Source organism: Paramisgurnus dabryanus, chromosome 4 (genome assembly GCF_030506205.2).
Source record: "Paramisgurnus dabryanus chromosome 4, PD_genome_1.1, whole genome shotgun sequence".
NCBI lineage: Eukaryota > Metazoa > Chordata > Actinopteri > Cypriniformes > Cobitidae > Paramisgurnus > Paramisgurnus dabryanus.
In genome coordinates, this window is record NC_133340.1 from 39,753,670 (window position 1) to 39,774,071 (window position 20,402).

The 20,402-nt window shown below is 38.7% G+C and overlaps 1 protein-coding gene and 2 long non-coding RNA genes across 9 annotated transcripts in view; 2 read left to right on the plus strand and 1 right to left on the minus strand.

Moving 5' to 3' along the window:
- The window catches only part of LOC135735892 (EF-hand calcium-binding domain-containing protein 6), a 44,629-nt gene that overhangs the window by 21,684 nt on the left and 2,543 nt on the right, over positions 1-20,402 (minus strand). For 3 of the 4 annotated variants that reach the window (XM_065254554.1, XM_065254556.1, XM_065254553.1), the window contains exons 3-12: positions 19,741-19,841; positions 19,060-19,137; positions 18,184-18,327; positions 16,172-16,303; positions 15,946-16,076; positions 15,206-15,351; positions 14,907-15,103; positions 11,825-11,932; positions 11,381-11,446; positions 10,579-10,689 (exon numbers count right to left, since the gene is read on the minus strand). In XM_065254554.1, coding sequence (XP_065110626.1) covers positions 10,579-10,689; positions 11,381-11,446; positions 11,825-11,932; positions 14,907-15,103; positions 15,206-15,351; positions 15,946-16,076; positions 16,172-16,303; positions 18,184-18,327; positions 19,060-19,137; positions 19,741-19,841 — 1,214 coding nt within the window. The remainder of the gene's footprint in view (positions 1-10,578; positions 10,690-11,380; positions 11,447-11,824; positions 11,933-14,906; positions 15,104-15,205; positions 15,352-15,945; positions 16,077-16,171; positions 16,304-18,183; positions 18,328-19,059; positions 19,138-19,740; positions 19,842-20,402) is intronic. The other variant, XM_065254555.1, reaches the window with a different exon arrangement.
- LOC135735893 (uncharacterized) overlaps positions 1-20,402 on the plus strand; it is a 226,346-nt gene that overhangs the window by 20,330 nt on the left and 185,614 nt on the right. The window lies entirely within an intron of this gene.
- On the plus strand, positions 6,906-8,726 carry LOC135735525 (uncharacterized). The gene is made up of 3 exons (XR_010527626.2): positions 6,906-7,111; positions 7,186-7,303; positions 7,393-8,726. It is a non-coding gene; the product is annotated as an uncharacterized lncRNA (long non-coding RNA).

Below are 20,402 nucleotides of genomic sequence, written 5' to 3' on the forward strand. Positions count from 1 at the left end.
GTTTTGCTCACTTTTGGGAAAATATTTTGTCCCTTTCAAATCTCAACATCAATGATTGTATGCATATCGCATTCATAGAAATGAATCAGATTGTGCAGTCACTGTGTGTGTGTGTGTTTATGTGTGTATTTGTGTGTCCAGTGTTCCCTACAGCTGCAGCTTCAACGGATTACCCATCATCCACACGGCAACATTACACAAGTCGGGCTTTGAACAAAAGTCATGGCTGCTATTAATGAGATGGTAATCCCGGGCACCACTACCTCCCAGATCTGCTTCCACTGACAGGGGAAGAATGTCCGAACGGCCTGCTCACAACACCCAGCACAACACTGAGGCCATTGTCACCAGCACTGGTCTGAGCCCTGGACCCAGCTCAAGAAGTTATCCCCTTCTATCCCGATCCTGTCCCCACACCCCCGTCTCAACCCCTTCACACCCCATGAATAAAAATTAAAGCCGCAAATGGGCGGAGGGAGGAAAGGAGAGAAAAAGAGGGAGATACGAGAGAGAAAGAGGAAAAACTAAATGTTTTGGCGGAGATTAGGGTGGGATATCTGGGATTTTGACGTCTGAGGTTCCCACACGAAGATCCGACATCTACCCATCCCACGACTGCCTGATCTCACTGTCTCTCATCACATGGACCACACAAACTGTGAGGGGCCCGACAACCGCCAGCTTGTTTTGAGACCACTGGGAGAGACAGAAGAATCAAGTTGAATTGAGGCAGAAGAAATGTACTAAATACTACTCTAATAACTTGTACAAGCACCATTGTCACATCAATGCATACTAATATCCATGCAGGAATGCCAAGAAGTAGATAAAACACAACTGAGGTATTCCAGCGATCTCAGTTGTGTTTTTATGGCCTCCGGCACATTATCAACAAAAATTACAAAACCTTTTCTGTCACTGTGGTGGTACCCTCAATGGTTACTTTTTGTTTCTTTACAAGTATACAACACATTGAAATGTACTTTTTTTGTGTAAAAAATTAAACTAAGGACTTATTGTGTACTTTTAAGGACCAATAGGTTCTTTAAATAACATTGTATAATGTTTTGTATACATGTAAAGGTGCAAAACAGATTCTTATGGTACCACCCCAGCGACAGAAAAGGTACAGTTTTTTACTTTTTCCTGACAGTACATGTATCTCCTTAACAAGTGTATATTTGGAGCACATGGAGATTTTGCTTGTTTCCTACTTAGATTTCCCCCCAGTAATTTCATGTGTCATTTAACACAAAAACTGTCCTTTGTGGTATATGTTAAGTGCATCATTTGTTTCTCATTTGTTTCTACCTTTAGTTCTCCAGCCTTATGAAAACATCCAAAACAAAGGTGATGATCATTAAAGGTCCCATATTGTAAAATCTGAAATTTCATGGATTTTTTCATGATAACTGAGGTCTAGGGGCTACGCAAGTACCATCTTTTTATAGTTAAATTCACACAGCTTGCTTGAAGTAGCTGTGATTTTTCACAAGCCATTGTGAAACGTGACGTCAGGAATACCGGCCTTCGGTCACCACCCCGAGCACTGTCACCGTCCACCGCCCCACCCACTTTTTGCCAAACAAACCCCCAAGGAATATCGCACCATATTGAGAAAACAGTTTAATCGATGGATGTCAGGAAACTAAATCAGTGCACAGGCTTCTGAAAAACATTAATATACAACAAGACCAATGGTTAATGTTCATTCTGAAATTTCACAACAATTGGTTCAACCCATAGACTGTTAAAAAAGATGGACGACGCGACGTCGCCTCCCTCCATTGTAATGAATAGAAGCCAAAAATGTCCGACCATGGTCGCCGCCATGTTACGTAAAAAACGTCAATATGGAGCCAAGGCATGTGCAGAAGGAATCATAAGTGGAGCCCAATGCGGAGCCGTGGTATAAAACTTCCGCCCAAACGCTCGCGCGACCAATTTAACCACGCCAATCATAACGACACGCACCGTTTCTATAGCATCAAATTAGTAGCTAAAATGAAACATATCACAAATATGAACACTTGAACATATATCAGTGTGATAACAACTACTTGAAAGGACCAAAACCATCTTTCGGAAACTTTTATTGGAAGTGTAAATATTTTTTATTTAGAGCAGAGTCCCATTTAATGAATGGAGAGGGCGGGGTTTATGACTTGTACTGCAGCCAGCCACCAGGGGGCGATCAAAGAGCCAGCGGCTTCACTTTTCAAGACTTATGAGGCACACCCGGTTCAAACTTAGCAGTATGTTCTAAACATTTCATAAGTGACTGCTTCATCAATGTGGCACAGTTCAATGGCGGTTTCTCCAAGAATCTGCTCATCAAAGATTTTGCAGTCGCTACTTTGTTGGCTCTGACCTCAAATCCACACCCATAAGTAAACTTTTCACACATTTTAAGTAGGGATGCACAATAAATCACATGCCATTGTCACGCGCATCTTAAAGCCGGTTCCTTGATTAGTAACGTTAGTAAATCGCCATCAACTGCTTTCAGGCAGTGGTGGGCTGTCAGGACCAGCAGGGCCTTCTCTGCTGGCCCTATAAAAAAATAAAAAATAATTTTTTAAAAAGTGTTAAATGTTTTTCTTTAGTATGCTATTTATTTTTTTTCATTGGTGTTATGTCCGCAAAATTAGTTAATTTTGTTAAGGTTGAACCAGAGTACCCTCAAAAATTCACATAAAAATCAGCTTATTCAGCTGGGGCCAGCTCTACAGATACTGCTAGGCTTGTGTTGAAGGACAACACATCTGATTTGTTACAATCATTAGTGACAGAAACATCAACCAATCAAAATTTGGCGTTTATTGAAAGCACGTCCTCCGGGTCTAGCGACGTGCCCAGCGCTACCCCTAACGTCTGTCGTCAATTTCCAACGCGAGTGCGAAATTCAGTTTTTAAAGAAAATGACACCCGCTGTTGCAGATACACCCGATCTTGTTGCCCCTAGCACAACAAGTTATTTTGTTTGCCGTGTTTACGTTTTAATACGAGTAAAGGGACATGGAATGATTCTGGCTTTGACAGTCTGAACAGCTTCACAAAGGCAGCTCTTAAACACCAAGGCTCCGAGCGCCATAATAATGTCAGTCATGCATTTAAAAACTTTTGGTGAATGTCGTGGATTTGCAACTTAACGAGTATAGAAAACGGGAGATCAGTGTCCACAACGAGAGGGTCAGAAAGAACCGGGACATTCTGAAGCGTCTTGACTGTGTTCATTTTTTGGGACGGCAAGAATTATCAGGGGACACGATGAAGATTCGCTGAACAGGGGTAATTACTTGGAATTGTTCACGCTATTAGCGGAGCATGATGCTGACTTGCGACAAACAAACAAATTTGGTGGCAGTTATGGTGGATGAGACGACTGACTTCAGTAACGCAGCGCAGCTCTCATGTCCTCGGGTATGTGACTGAAAAGTGACGGGTGAGTGCTTTACTACTTGTCGAGTATTGTATCATGCAGATTGTGGTTTGTATCTGATAATAAGCATTATTAAGGGCTTATGCACATTGTTATTGAGTGGTTCATGTTGCACTGATAGTAGCCTATAGCCTGTGGATGTGACACTATGCACACAGTGTGCATAGGGGGATTACATGATACATGCAGTGAAATTTAGTCTGAGTTCAACCCACCCTTACCTAGCATACTGTTTTAGGCTAATTGTTGATCAGCTGTCATGTTGCTGAGTGCCTGTATGTGCGGCCGAATATGCGCATTATTTGCATATGGGTGCGTTAGCTGTAACAGATAAGTAGTATGTGGTTTACATGCTTACTGAAGGCCCTGACTGAAACCCCACGGCACGCCACTGCTTTCAGGACAAGCTGCCGGTTACTGACGAGATGCGTGTGACAATCAGATGCGTTTTATCGGACCCAACAAAGTAGGGACTACTCTTTCCCCGCTATTGACGAGTTAACTCTGGTGGCTGGCTGCAGTACAAGCCATAAAACCCGTCCTCTCCATTCAAATGAATGGGACTCTGCTCTAAATAAAAAAAATATTTACATTTTCAATAAAAGTTTCCAAAAGATGGTTTTGGTCCTTTCAAGTAGTTGTTATCACAATGATATATGTTCAAGTGTTCATATTTGTGATAAGTTTCATTTTCGAGTTAACACGTCAATTAAGAGAAAACGCTTAATGAGTTTTTCTGACAATCCGTATTTCCGCTATTATCCACCAGGTGGTGCTCTTACCCAACGTATAAAGTTCTCACGAGAATTTGTTCAAATTTTACGAGTTGGCTAATTCATATGAATTCATACGAAGTTAATTGTGCAAAAACGTATGATTCCCATGAAAAAAACAACAACGTAACCCAACCCCTAACCCCAACGTCACAGGGGTCAAGGCAAATCCTATGAAAACTTACGAATGTGGTCGTATGAATCAATACGAATTAGCCAATTTGTATGTGTGAATTCTTGTGAGATAGCATTGGAAACCCCGAAGCAACCCCTAAGGACAAACAGTAAAAACTCTGTGTGTGTGTTTTGATCATCGCTCTGAATCGGATCTTTATTAAAAGTCCCAAAAATGCAATTATCTTAGCTTTTTGCTCAAAATTGTGTATTTTTGAAGAAACCCATATTTGAAAGGTGATAAAAAGAGAACAAATATAGGTAGGACAAAATGTTTTTTTTTTTAAAACAGAGGGTCTGTTCTTTCAATTGATATATTGTAGGTTTATATATCTAAAGAAGAACATTTTGTGGAAGGCATTAAACTTTTGTGAAAATTATAAAAAACTTTTTTTTAAACGCTGACGGAGAAAGAGTTAAGTTACATTATGGAGCCAGAGAAAACTGAAATGAATTATTGTAAATGGTTATGCAATGCTAACGTGATGATAACTTGATGCTTACGTGTTGTTTTGTAAAGTTACAGTCTTTGGTAGCCACAAGTTTTGATAGAATACCCTGTCTGGGAAACTGCCCATTAACGTCCATTGGTAATATTATTTCAACGGTGTATTTCTCAACAACAGGCCTATCAGAGGAGAGGCTCATGATTATTACTTATTATCGTCCGAAACGACCTTTTCTCAAGGACATCACAACCTAAAATAAAACTCTAGAAAGCTTTGAAATATGGGACCTGAACTCAACATTCTCCAGAGCTAAGATTGCAAAATCTGTTTTCCCACTAGTGTAGCCATAATCTATATGTTCGCAAGATGCTAACTAGTTTCTCAAAGGCATCCAAGAGTATGATATGACAAATTTGTGAACACTAAGTGTTTGCCGTTAATGTGCCAATGGATGGCTAAGACACAGGAAAAATAGCCACCAGACGTCCATCAGACAAAATTCCTATTAATATGACTAGATTTCTGCTGCAAACATCCATTGAGCAATAGTAGACGTGACCAGACTTTTAGCAAGTTTTTCTATCTATCAAAATACAATTATTTGTTGCATATTGTAACACTGAAATATTTAGAGTAATGCACTAAACTCAAAAGAAAGCTAGTCCGGGATGTGAGCGATGTTAATCTGCCAAGGTCTGAATGTCGGCGGCTAATGCTCTGTTTGACTAACATGTCAAATTTTCGTCCAAACAGAGGAAATGCCACACAGGAACTGCTGACACCGAGATCAGCTTTAGTTTTAGCATGAATGATTTAGCATTTCTCATGGGACAAACAGAGAGAGAGAGTTTGTAGCTGTCATTGGCGGAGCACGATCTGCCTTTCTCAGTGTTATAAAAGTTCCAAAGTTTTCTTTCTTTCTATTCAGGAGGTCCCTTGGTGCATGGGCCTTTTCCCCACTGTTAGTATTACAAAATCCCCATTCAGTATAACCCTTGTCACCTGTCAACTAAGCCAGGCTGGTTTTCTAGGTCTTTATCCTCTACACACACTGAGAAGGAAAATAAAATGAGCAGCTAAGCTCATACCCTGCCCCCATTTGATTCGTGCTAGCTAGACACACACACACGCAGTAAAACCGACCGTCTCAGAGCTGCTATTCCAGCAGATTAAAATTCATTACTCTGTTCTATTTAAGAAACGTTTACATTGCGTTGGTTATTGTTGCTCATTCATTAGGTTAGTGGAGTTCACATGGGTCCTTCGGGGTGGTCACTTCCTAATCCTCATATGCAACAGTTTTAAAGCATCTCCGTATAAATGCAAAAAGCCGAAAGGCTTGTAGCGATAAATCCGTTTATATTCATTCAGTTTACAGCAAATGCATTAAGGCGGTTTCAGCAGGAACCACATAAACAAATGGCTTTTGTGGCCTAAATGCATCTTCTGGTACTTTCTTATAGAATCAACAACAACAGAGTCCTTTTACAGGATTGTACAGTATTGTAAATGACAGGTTAATTACCTTTGTTTATATATCATACATAACGTGTATCAACTATTACACTAAGCTAACTTTACTGTGTAAAATTAATGTATACAGTGCAAGGATGTTAGCAGGTCCTTGAATTCTTGCCTGGCTGACAAACCTCTTAACCAAGCAGTGGTTCATGCTTAATTTGATGTTTACATTTAATTATAAAAATATATTTTTTGCAATATGTATTAAAAAGCTTTATTTTTACCTGGCATACATGTATGTTGCTTAAAAATACAATGTATTGTGTTCAGTGTCATAATGGCAATACCGCAACGCCATGAAACTTAAAGAGATACTCAACTTGAAAAAAAAATAAGCTTATTTTCCAGCTCCCCTAGAGTTAAACAAGTTAGTTTAACCGTTTTGAAATCCATTCAGACGATCCCCGGGTCTGGCGGTAGCGGTTTTAGCATAGGTTAGCACAATTAATTGAATCTGATTGGACCATTACCCCGGATTTCCACCGACTGCGGAACGGCTGCGGATCCGCTGCGGAACGGCGGTGGAGTCTATCGGTTTCCGATTGTAGTGGGATGTCCTTTCTATTAGGCTTTTTTTATTTTTTATTATTTGCTACAGCTGTACAAGTGGTCTAATTAGATATCACGTACCCTGATATAAGCAGGTTTGTAAGATGCCGCTGGTGTGTTGAAGCCTTTCCGTGCGTCATTGCCAGGGATCGCCCCTTCCGTTTCGCTCCTCCCGCTTCCGCATTTGCCCTGTTTGTTTGCAGGTATGTGTTGTGTACCTCAGCGCTTATCCCTTAATGACTTGAGGTAAACATCACTCTAAACACTTAATTTATAGCTCTTGGATCATTCGTGTTGATTATCATTTGTGACTGTTCCTGTATCTAACCTTCCTCGGCGTAATCTCGTGCCGGCCGCCGCCCTTGCGTGCACGCGATCAGTGAAGACATTCTAAGGTACGTGTTTGTTTGCAAGTATGTGTTGTGTAGCCTATCGCTTATTGAATGTGTGACGTGAAATAAGTGTCTAAACATTCGATTCATAGCTCTGGGATGGCTCGTGAATAATTACTATTCGTGGCTGCTCCTGCATGTTCTCCTGTGTAAACTTGTGCTGGCTGCTGCGATTGGGTGTGTGCGCTATCGCAGTGACGTTGAAGGTACGTGTGTGCGCTCTCGCAGTGCCGTTGAAGGTACGTGTAGTTTTATTGCACTTGAACATTTCTAATGAGGCTGGAAATAATTTTAATTAATTCCCTGTAGGAGGAATATTTGGATTTGGGACTATGATTAGCTGGCAACTATTTATGATGATGCTGCTGCTTTGTCTGTGATTGTTCTACGATGCAATTCTAAAGCTTTTTGCATCAACGTTGTGTGACGTTGGGGACAGAGTGGACGCTAAGGCGTCGGTTAAAGCCCGTCACATAAATGTATAATTGGGCCTTTTTTGGTTAAATCTGTTTATTCATTTATTTGTATTTCTTATGTTTTCTACCTGCTTTGGTTGTAAATTGTCCTGTACCATTAATCTGATCTTGAGGTGCATTTCCCCAGTTGGCTGGACTTTTGATCTTAATGCAGGTAGCTTTTGTGGTTCTTTTGTTTAATACTTATTTATTTTGAATTATTTTGTGGTATTTATGTAGTTTGGTATTTGTTTATTTGTAAGTATTTGTCTTATTTTGTTTATTTGGTTGGTGTATTGAATTTCATTTGTTTTCTTTATGTACTTGCCCCAGTTACTTATTTTGTATGTGGTCTAGCATTTGATAATAGCTGTGAGTTTGGAGGTACACTTCTTCATTCTGCTAAGACCTCATTTCTGTAGCTGGGTTATTTTGTGGTTTAGCAGTTTTCTTTGCAAAATCTTTTCTTTGTTTATTTTATTTAGGTTTCTCATACTAAATCTTTTTTTTGTTTGGTTTATTATTCCTTTGTTACAGGAGCCGAGGCTGCCGGCTGTCCATTAGTAGGCCTCGAGTACGGTGGTGGGACTTCCAGAGTGCAGTGTGTTCACCATTGATGCCTGTGTGTGTAGTGTGGTGAGAGTGGAGCACCGGGTGTTTAAGGTTGCAGTGATACCGGGGCTGTGTGCTCCTTAATTAATTTGGACTACCATAGGCATGCCTCGGTCCCCTTCATAGTAACTCTTAGATTTTCTAGCCTGATGCCATCGTACATAATTGATTTTAAGATTCCTGTTTTAATATAATAAAGTTTTGTATTTTTTGGTATCCATGTCTCAAGACCCCTTCTTGTGAAGCAGTGTTCCTGTGAGCTTTTTTTCAATAAAATTGATTTATATTATATTATTTCCCTGTTCTACAGGGTGGCGTAGTCAGCTACATTGTAAAATGTTTTCCCTTTTGGGCCTACCACTACACATTCAAGTCAATGTGTGTATTTCCACTGACTGCGCTCCGAATCCGTCACAGCTCCGGCCATCCGCAGCCCTCCGGCACAAATACCCAGAGCTTCTATTTTTGACGGATGCCGGACAGCTCCGCAGGGCGGAGCCATGACTTTATCGCGTGATCATACCTGAATTCACGAGAACTCGTGTTTTTTTATTAAATCTTTGCAATACAAACATTACAAACACACACAAATAAAGTCATTAATACAAAAACAACAAATAATAGACAGGAACAGAGCCTGGGGGAGTTTCAAATAAATACATTAAAGATAGATCATATATAAATGTTTTAGCAGCCTTCTTATTTTTTGAATTTTGGATGGATTTGATGTACTGCTCTGTCTACGCGAGATCTCGTGTTGTGATCTGGGCTGGTTTGTAAAAATGTCATAATTTAACGGCATAATGGGCAGAGACAGAACTAGGTATCGCGTGATCATCACGTGAATTTGCGAGACCTCATGGGTCCTCGTCACTTCAGCACGCAGCCGCTCTGCAACAAAAACGGAACTGGTGGGTATTGGCGGACGGCAGAGTGCGGAGACGTAACGCAGCGAAGCTGATCTGCAGCCGCTCCGCAGTCGGTGGAAATCCGGGGTTAGCATCACATTAAAAAATAATAAAGCGTTTCAAATATTTTTCCTATTTAAAACTTGCCTCTTTTGTAGTTACATCGTGTCTGAGAATGACGTAAAATTAAAAGTTGGGGTTTTTTATTTACCGATATGGCTAGGAACTATACTCTCATTCCGGCGTGATAATGAAAGACTTTGCTGCAGTACCATAAGTGCACCAGACTCAATGATATTACGCAGGGCTTAAAAATAGTCCCATTGGTAACTTTCAATATCTAGGGACTATTTTTGGGTACTGCATAATATCATTGCACCTGCTCCACACATGTTTTTTCAGCACGATGCTAATGGTCCAATCAGATTCAATGAATTATGCTAAGCTATGCTAAAAGTGGTACTGCCAGAACCAGAGATCGGCTAAATGGTTCCAAAACGGTAAAACTCAACTGTTTAACTCGAGGAGAGCTGGAAAATAAGCATATGTTTGTCCCTTCAAGGCTTTGCTTAAGGTTATCATACTGCCAGAATATTATATCGACCCATACCTACTATTTTAACTGATTTTATTACCAATTGAAGTATTTTTTAAGTTGATCCAACTTTTCACTTTTTACGGTGAAAACGTAATAAATTCAGTACAGTTTAAAACTACAAAGACCTATAAACTGTATAAAGATGCATTTTGAAGTCTTTCCTACTGCTGTTTTTTTTAAGTTAAACCCAATGACAAGAACACAAAGCGGGTGGGTGAGCCACCCTGAAGCATGATGTCACTACTGAACTAATCTATTCCCTTACCCTGAATACAAATGATGCAGTGGTTGTAGCCACAATTGAGCAACATAAGTGCATAATATTATATTATCATGGTATAATAGTATTATGGTATCATAGTTTAAAAGTATTATGGCCTTTTCTGTATGGTCTGGGTTAGGTCCAAGCTCCGGAAATAGGAAAATGCCAATTATAAAATGATGAGATGATCATAGAAAATGATCTATTATTTTTAAACAAAAATATTTTCTCTAAAGGTAATTTAGATAAAACCTAAAAAAATATTACTACATTATATATCACCAAATATTCCGGTGTCATGTCTGCTTTGTCATGGATGCTCCACTACAGACTATTGTAGTTTAAGTTATACATAGTAGCAAAAGATTTTCTTTTGACAGACAGACAGACAAACACATACAGACAGACAGATAGATAGATATATAGCTCATTCAGGGGAATACCTGGTGTCAAAGGTTGCCATGAAGATCGGGTACTGCACATTTCCGCGATGGTCAAGAGGAAGCCTGTCCAACAGCTGCTCAAACTGAGGTTCGGAAATCTCCAGGCCAAACCTGCAGAGAAGGTCAGAGAAAGGTCAGAATGAGGTCACCGGTGTCACTGAAGCCAGAGAACCTGCTCATGAGGGCCAATCAGTTCAGCGGGCCCTAAGCATACGCCACTCATTGACCCTCTTACACACTACAGGGTCAGGAGGTCAACAGGTCAACTGCCCTCTTCACCCGGTCATCGAACAGAGACGAACATGCACCGGCCAGTCAATCAAGGGATTAGACTTCACATACATGTATGTACACCCTCAAATATTCACTCGAACAAACTACAACCTTCACTCGCTCCAGAAAACACAGATAAAGACAAATGAACTTATCAAATGTTATGAATAAAATTGTGGGAATGTGCTTCAGACCTGACTTACGTGTAATACACACTCAAATAAAGAGGATTATGGTGAGGTAAATGTGTTTTCAAAGACAGGGGAGTTTCAAACCACAACAAGGAGAGTAAATTAGTTTTAAAATTTACTAGACTCATTTATTGTAAGTTCCTGGAACCATGTGCACCTTTTTCTTCGCAGGGTACCAATGGAAATTAGATAAGACATGTCCAAACAAAGATATGTTTTATATTTTAAATCTTGAATATCAATATGTGGATTATTGTAAATTGATGACATACAAATAGCCTCTGTAAATAGGAAGCAGTGATAAAAGGGTAAAGGAAAAATAATTTTAATGAATTTACCTGCTCTCAAACGCGGCTCTGAATTCCTCCTGAGTAATAATTCCTTTATTGAACTTATCAATTTTCCTGTGCAAACAAACACACTTATTTGTAAATGAAAATGCTTTATCTTCCCTACATGCATTACAAAGCATTTGCTTAAGGCATAAGCAGCAGTGCACACAGTAAAATAATGAGATTTCAAAGTAAAGGATTTAGGGCTAAAGAGGTTTTGAAGGAAATTCATTTGAACTGAATAGTTTCTATGAGGTTCTTGCTTAACCATGTGAAGTTTTAATTAAACAGACTATTAAAAAACTTGTCAACCTTTGACCCAGAAAAAAATAAAACACCTTGTGCATTAATGGAGACCTGTGCTAAGTTTTAGAGAGGGTTAATAAGGTCTTATCCTGAAAGGCGAAAGAAGGTAAAGAGAGAACAGAAAGAGAATGAGATCTTACTTACTGAAAGGTCTGAAGGAGGGAAAGGTACTCGGACTGAAACAATCGAGTTAATTTGGCTTCTATGGCACTTAGAGTGGAAACACAACTGATGTTCTCATCAAAATGAAACCTGCAAAAGGAAAAACCAGTTTATATAACCCATTTTTATATTTGAAAACCATCATAAAGTATAGTATTACCTACATACTTTATTTATTAGTATAAACATTTAATGTTGAAATCAACAGAAAGTTCTACAAACAGATATACTGTAAGTTATTGTGTGACATAAACATATATGACTATACGATGCCACCCCAAAATATTAAGACACCTAATACACATTTAAAAAATGCATGCACTACAATAGATATCAAATGTTAGTTATATTAATTAAAATATATTAATCAAAATAAGGTCACGTTCCTTCCTATACTACACCCTAATGCTGGATTCACACCAAATGCAGTAGAGGTGGCAAAAACGCGCTATTCGCGCATAGTTGGATGCTTGAACATTTTGAGTTTACTCGCTTCATTCGCACGTAAAAACTGCGTGTGAAATTCTTGTCATTCGAGACATTCACACGGAAATTTGCGTCATGGGAGGGGCATCTGCGACTCTGCTTGCTTCCTGTAATCACGTCACTACTATAGCAAGCTCCTGATTGGTTAATGCGGCACGATTTTCCGGCAAAGTTCAGATTTTTCAACTCCCGTGGCAACGCTCAATTCACGTCATTCACGGGTTAATTTGTGTCATTCGCGCAAACTAGTCGCGCAAATGAGGCGGATTCGCGTCTACCGCACGAAACGCCTCATTAGCGCCACAAGACCTCCAGACACGTGTAAACGCATCTTTGCTTAGCAATATAAAAAGCTGCGTCGCACTGCTCTTTTTTAATAAAAGGCAGTGCGTCGTGCCTTGCGTTTCCAAGCGTTTAAAGCGCTTTTGGTGTGATTAGCTAGCCTGGCTCCGCCCTCCTACGTGCTTCCGCTTAATTTACATTTCGCTTCAGCAGTACGTCTGGGATGGCTCTATAGAGTTTCGTTTTCTCCTGCAAAAATCTGCAGGACCAATCAGCGAACAGATGGGGGTGGCTAAGAACGATGACGCTGAGGTCGTGCGTCAGTTTGAGTTGTAGTTCAGTAATGGCAGCGTAATGACATATTGCTGGATTTGAGGATTGCTTGACGTTAGTTTCGTTGCAAATCTCAGATTACGAATGATTACACTTCAAGATGTGCAGAGAGGTGTACAATTGTTTTGGCCGTTTTTTCTATTTTAGATGTACATTGTTACCGAATCTTTCAAAAGACGTGAGAAAAGCTATTCGGTCCGTTGTTGCAAAACTGCTGAATATACAGAAGTTAAAGCCGGAGCAAGAACCAGGTTTGCTAAGTTTTGTTTGTCTGATTATTCTGACTTGTTGTTTCGTCCGGTTTCGGTGCATGATATACGTCACGACCACACGTTAGCGATTGGCTTTGGCAGATCCTGAGTGACTCTGGGCAGATCCAATAGTTTTAAACTTCAACAATGGACCCTCCTTAACGGAAGTAACGCTTTCCAATGGAGCCTGGCCAGACTCTCTGTACAAATGAAATGAATGTCTGGTTGGACCAGGCTAGTGATTAGCCCCTTAGTGTGTAGAAATTTAACATCCGGGGGTACTCTGCTTTCAAACCTGTGGGAATGTACTGTTTTTTCAGTAAAAATGACCTTTTGACCAATTGGGATAGCAAAATAATTTGGAAAAAATATTGTATATCTCCATTTTGTTATCTAATGCAATGCAATTCATGTGTTTAAATACATCATGGGGCCACGGTATGTCATTTTCACCATGGCAAAAGGCTGTATAGATGCCAACTGTTTGCTTTCTTCATTTTATTCAACCGCCAATCCTTTAAGCTGTGGACCACCCCAATCAAACCAAACACAGTCGGTCTGGGCCCTGCAGCTGTTTACTGATCCCTGTGTGCTGGTTGACCCGGGGCAAGGAAGAACTATGGACCGTAAGCTTGTTAGAGCTGGAAAGAGTTTGACTACAAGGCTTAAAGACACTTTCACTGGATGCTTCTGTGTAATTTGGGTTGAGTGTAAGCACAGAAAATATTCAGGGCTTCTGTCGCAACACTACTGTGTCACTGTCAGAATCAATATTGGTGTGGAAATGTTACATTTCCTATGTCCTAAAATCCTATTAAAGTGTGGGATGGATGTTAAAGGATTTTGTTATATATCTTGCTTTTTTTCATCAACAGGGTTTACATAGATGTCCCTGTAGCTCAACTGATATAACATTGCATTAGCTGTGCAAGAGTCATGGGTTTGATTCCAGGGAACACACACATACTGATAAAATGTATTCCATGTATTCACTGTAACTTTGGATAAAAGTGTCGGCAAAAATGTGTAAATGTAGTTCTGAAATTATACGAAATTACATTAGCAATTACTGTTTGTGGGTTTTAGGTAAATGGGAGAAACTAATTCAGAATTAATTGTCGTATAAAACCTTTTCGAATATGTATTTATATTATGCATGTACAAATGGAATTGATTTATGAATTTTAAAAGTCAAAAAGACTACACCCTTTCCAAATAACTCTTTAAATTGTGACCCACAACAAAACCAGTCACAAGGGTATTTTTTTTATTGAGATTTATACATCATCTAAAAGTTGAATAAATAAGCTTTCCATTGATGTATGGCTTGTAAAGAAAGAAAAATATTTGGATGATATTTGAGAAATCTGGAATCTGAGGGTGAAAGAAAATCTAAATATTGCCTTTAAAGTTGTCCAAAAGTCCTTAGCAACACATCTTAGCGATGATAAAGACATTTTTATATATTTGCAGTTGGAAATGTACTAAATATCTTTATGGATATTGGAACATGATCTTTACTTAATATCCTAATGATTTTAGCATAAAATCGTCAATTTTGACCCATATAATGTATTTCTGGCTATTATTACAAATATACCTGTCCTACTTATGACTGTTTTTTTTGTCCAGGGTCACGTATTAATAATATAAATTTAATTGCACAATCAATTCATTAGATAATGAGAATTTCGTAAGGATGAAAATCTGACCGGTGTTTTGGGTTAGAGATGATCTTGTGTGTTATTCCATCTGAACTTCTGTCTTGGAAAGTACGAAGGAAGTTTAAGTACTGCACACAACCCTTCTTAAGTTTCAGACCACAGCGAGACAAGAACAGGCCAAGGTGCTCCCTCCTCAGGTGAAGATCAAACTTCCTCAGGACCTGTAGAAAGTCTTCTCCTTTCACCTGCAATAATCACTGTATGTTCACATATGTACATGACATCACCACTCAGAAGCCACTTAAAGTCTGCACTGATCTCCAGCTTGGTCGAATATTGTTTGTTACCTTTCCACTATTTTCAGCATCCAGTTTTTCAAACTCATCTTTCATGCTCTGAGCTCCCTCCCTGAATTTGTCCTTCAGCCATATCTCTATGGCGATGGATGTGTGACGTTCCTCTTCTGCCTTAGAGAGTGTCCTACCAGAAGATGCTGGGAAGAGAAAGGTATGACAGGTTATTATGGATTAATCAGTGTTTCCCAATCCTGGTCCTTGAGTACCCCCTTCCAAAAAGTTATAGATGTCTCCTTCTCTAACACACCTGATTTTACTCAACAGCTTGTTAGGGAGACATGTTATCCATTCTGGAAGGAGACTGATTAGTTGAATCAGGTGTTTTAAATAAGGAGACATCTAAAATTTTCTGGAAGGGCGTCCTCGAGGACCAGGATTGGGAAACACTGGATTAGATGAACATTGGTTGACAGCTCACATTTTTTACCCTGAAGGAATGAGGCCAATGCGCCCTCTATAGGCTGACTGTTGTTTAACTACTTTAAGTCAAAGGCAAACTGTAAATTTGTGTATGACTACAGCTTTCAGGTTGTCTCTCCGAACATCATACTGTAACTTTAAAGCTAAAAATATTGATTGTATTAAGCAGCTTGTTATTAAATTAACTGGCACTTCGAATAAATATTTCAATGTAAATCAAAGTTTAGATGTTTCAACGTGAGGTTAGTTTATGTTTATACACTATGGATATTGTACATATTAAATGCCGCAGGTAATATATAACTGATTACATTTCATGTCCTCAGCTTTAGCTGTAATGACGTGGTTGTTTCTTTCATTGTTTGCTTCAGTTCTTCTGCTCAATCCCAATTTTTTCAGTAAAATAGTCTGTTTAACTGCTCCGAATCCATCCACATCTAACCTGTTTAAATGAGATAAAGACTTTAAAGCATGTGATATTGTACATGGCACAATGTTGAGCTGAATAGATACAGTAAAGAAAGAAAAAATTCAAACCTTTTCCATAATTTTTCAAACTCAGGATCTTTCAGATGAAGTTTAAGTTTATTGAGTATATTTCGAAACTCGGGTGCAGAAATCCAGCTTTCAGTGTCGGACTTACACAATCCCTCCATACTTTCCAGAAACCTATAGAGAGACGAGTTTATAAGCAGGTGTATTCAGGTAATTGAACTTTAAATAACATTATTTAAATCACTTTTTAATACACACTAACTGAAACTTGTAATGTTTAAAGTTTTTAATTCACTGAAGGCTTTGGCTTTGGCTCGATCATTCAAAAAATATTTCAGTTAGATTAGTGTAATTATTATTTTTTACACAGTTAACACACATCTCTGTTACAAATAAAAACGTAAAGTTTCTTTGTAGGACCTACCCTTCTCGTGCAATTACACCAAAAGTGACAGAAGGGCAAACGACTTACACCATAGGTGGGGTTCATTAACAGACAAGGTTGGTTGCAAAATTCAATTTGAATTGGGTTCAATTTCTGTCTACTAAGGATATTGTTTATTGTTTATTAAATTATTTACATTTCATTATCATTGTAAACCTAAGGTTTGTTGCGTAAAAAAATTCAATCCCAGCTCTCAGTTGTTTCACAATGGTGTTATGTTTTAGGTAAAAAAGGCAGTGATTAAAATAATATAAGGATGAATTTGGTGACTTACACACCAAATTAAAATATCGAAAATAAAAAACATAAGATGAAAAAAAATGTCATGCCTCCAAAACACACTTTGTTCAATATCCTAACCAAAACACATCAAAACCTTACACAAATTCACAGGAGATCATCTTCTGACAACAGAAAAAGACCAAAAGCACAAATTGCTCGTCCCTGTGTAACAATGTAAAGTAGCCGTGTTTATTAACCAGTGGAGGCCGGTGAGTTTTTTTTTGAGGGCGTTCGATCCGAAGTTCATCACAACATGTATGTAGCCCGTCATGTGTGTGGTTCCTTTTTTCAAAATATGTGTTCTGCGTATCGAGTGATCCTATGTGCATCGTCAAAATAAGTGCCTGCTGCAGAAGAGACTCTTGCGTTTGCCAGATACACGCATAATCTCATGCGTAATCAGAGTTTAGTGTTAAGGGAGTGTCTTGCGTATATTTTGTTAACGTGAGCATCTCTTTTATCATAAACGGTTTTGACACATGTGCACATATTTTGAAAACACGAGCAACACACATGACACTCCGAACACATATTTTAAATTTGTGCCCCTCGGATGAGCAGTCACGAGCCGCCACTGCAATTAACCCTGTGTTACGTTGTGCCCTGCTCTCCCTTACGTACAATAAGTATGTAAATTAGCAAATTATTCATGTTTTGATTTTTATGTTAACATGTCCTCTAAAACTGTGATTCAGGAATTATCTATTTCTCTTTCATCTCTATCCTCTCTTTCTATCTTATTAATCTGTCTAGTTTAACTTTACCCATGTTATATCTCACTTAGATTGTCATTTTCAGTATACATTTGTAAGAAAGAGAGGGAAAATGTGTGAGATTAGTCACAGAGATTTCAGTTCTTGCTCACGACTAAAGTATGTCTTGGTCTGGCGAACCTTCACACACTCTTCATTGTATACCATTGGTAATTTAAACAGTTAGTAGAATAGTATCAGTAGTACGGGTGGGGGGTTCAGAGGGGTAAGCTGCTTTCCTGAACATCTTTTCTCAGACTGTCCATCTTAACAGAAGATGTCACTCCCTGCTGTAGGGTGAAGTCTGTGTTCTCTGACTCTCAACCCCAAAAATAGTTTATCATTTCTGTCTATCTTTTTCTTAGTTTTCAATGATCATTATATATAATACATGCAATTTATGTTTTTTAGTAACATTTGATATGCAAGTTAAGCAAATTACAGGGGATTCATTCTTTCCTTTTCTCACTTTCCAGCATGGTGATATAGTTTTTTTTTATTTAAATATAATAAAACATTTATTGACTAGCAATGCAAGATTGTAGCATGTCAGGACTGTAAGATCAGGATCTCACCTGCTTCGTGCGGGACCTCTGAGCAGGGCTAGTATCTGAGGGATGGTGATTGAACCACCTGGGTTGCTTTTATTGGGCTCTGGGTCTCTTAGTGCACCATAAAAATCCTCAAAACTGATAAGAGCCCTATCAGAGAGGTGCAGACTGAAAAAAAATAGGACAGTCATGGCAACCTGATTGCATATGAATTCCTACGAATTTTACAAGTTTGCTAATTCGTACACTGTCAAAAAATGGTTACAATTTAGTCACAGAGATTTCAGTTCGGACTGTACCCCAGTTGTGAATGGGGCGGCGCTCTTTCAAAAAAGAAAAGCTTTGCACCTAAAGAGTTCACAATAATACCTCATAGGTGCTTACTTGTACCATAGAATCAATATTAGTACCTCAAAGATCCATATTGGTATACATATTTGTACCTCATGAGTCATGGTACATAATAGGACCTTTTTAAAGGGTACAGCCCCAGTGACAGCTGGGGTACATATTTTTTTGCCATTTATTCTAACAGTGTATGAATTTGTACGAAGATAATCATACAAAACTGTACAATTATTAGAATAAAAACAATATTGATAAGCCACCCCTAAACCCAATCTAACTGAGGTGAAAACACATTGTACAAAAATTTACAAATTTGGTAGAATTCATACGAATTTGTCAAATGTAAAATATGTATTAAAATTGTGTTGGTCATGGACACAGATTTGTCTAAAACACTGACTGTTAGTACACACTGTCATACTGTCAAGAAAGTTTCAATTTCTTAAAACATTATAAGGAAGAAAATTATATACACACTGTTAGCTATCTTTACTGTGCTTATTGGCTATGTGACATGCATGCTCACATTTTTCCTTTTTTTACTGGTCTTACCGTAGTAAAAGGTCTTTCAGTTGTTTAGCTGTCACATGGCGCCTTAAGAACTTCGTGAGAATCTCAAGTAAAGCAGACCTAAGACCAAACCATGAGAAATTGGATACTAACCCTCCATTCACAAATATCCAGACTGATCTCATGGAAAGTTGTGTTATATTAACAACATTTTTAATTTTTTAATTTTCGTGCCTTGAGCACGAATGTCTTTTTCGTGTCACTCGCAGTAATTTCTATAAATAGTTTATCGTGTCATTTTATGTACTGTTTCCCCATTGTTTTTTCCTATTTTCTTACCATTGTCGCTTGGGGTTGGGGTTTGCATCACTTTCTGTTACATTTTCAGACATCCTAACCCCAACTTCAGGCGAGAATAGTTTTAAAACCGGAAGAAAAATGTAGAAACTAATACATAAAAGTACATCGTGAAACAAACCACAATAACCCAACCCCAAGCGACAATGATTTAAATATAGGGAAATAAAACTATTTACAGAAATTCGTGCTGAGTGACACGAAAAAGACATTTGTGCTCAAGGCAAGAAAAAAAGCAGCATTTTGTGCCATGGACAAATTAATTAATTAATCAAATTTTTTGTGACTATAACACGACTTGCCATGAGATCATGTTGCAAATAACTAAATGCGTGTTTGTGAATATATGTGTTTTGACTCTTCTACCTGTTGACCAGAGGTTTGCCATCAGGGTGGCTGTTCTTAAACAGCATTTTGAGGGTGAAAGCCCCTGTGGTTTGAATACGCTCTTTAATCACATCCTCCAACTATAAAAACAAAAACCCAATTGTTAAGAATAATTGTCAGCTCAGAGACAATTTACACTGTTTTTACACATAAACACCCTGTTGCACTTGCAGAATATAAAAATGTGACAAAAATAAAAGCTGCTTATTTATTGCACATTAACATGACCTAAGCAATCATAGACTGATATAGAAGTATGTCTTACTGTACAATAAATCCTGTCATGATCATAATATGATGTTTGTAATTTCAAAAGCAAATTGTAGCAAGCAGAGGACTTTATGCTTTGGATGTGTTAAATATGATGAGTGACACACGTTAAGCTTCTTTTGTGAGCGAGATGCGATGAAGGGCTTGTGCGTGTTTATCCACACACCCACACTTGTTACGGGAGTCTGTGTGCCCCCGCTGTGTGACTAAGGCAGCTCTCGTGACCAGGCGGAGTCGAAGGGGCCTGTGTGCTGAGTTCAGGCGGTCAGGCAGACAGAAGTCCACGGATAAGACTGACAGGGTTAATCACACTCAACAGCCCCTCCAAAAGACAGACACCTGCAGATTTGTGGACGTTTTCTCTCCCACAC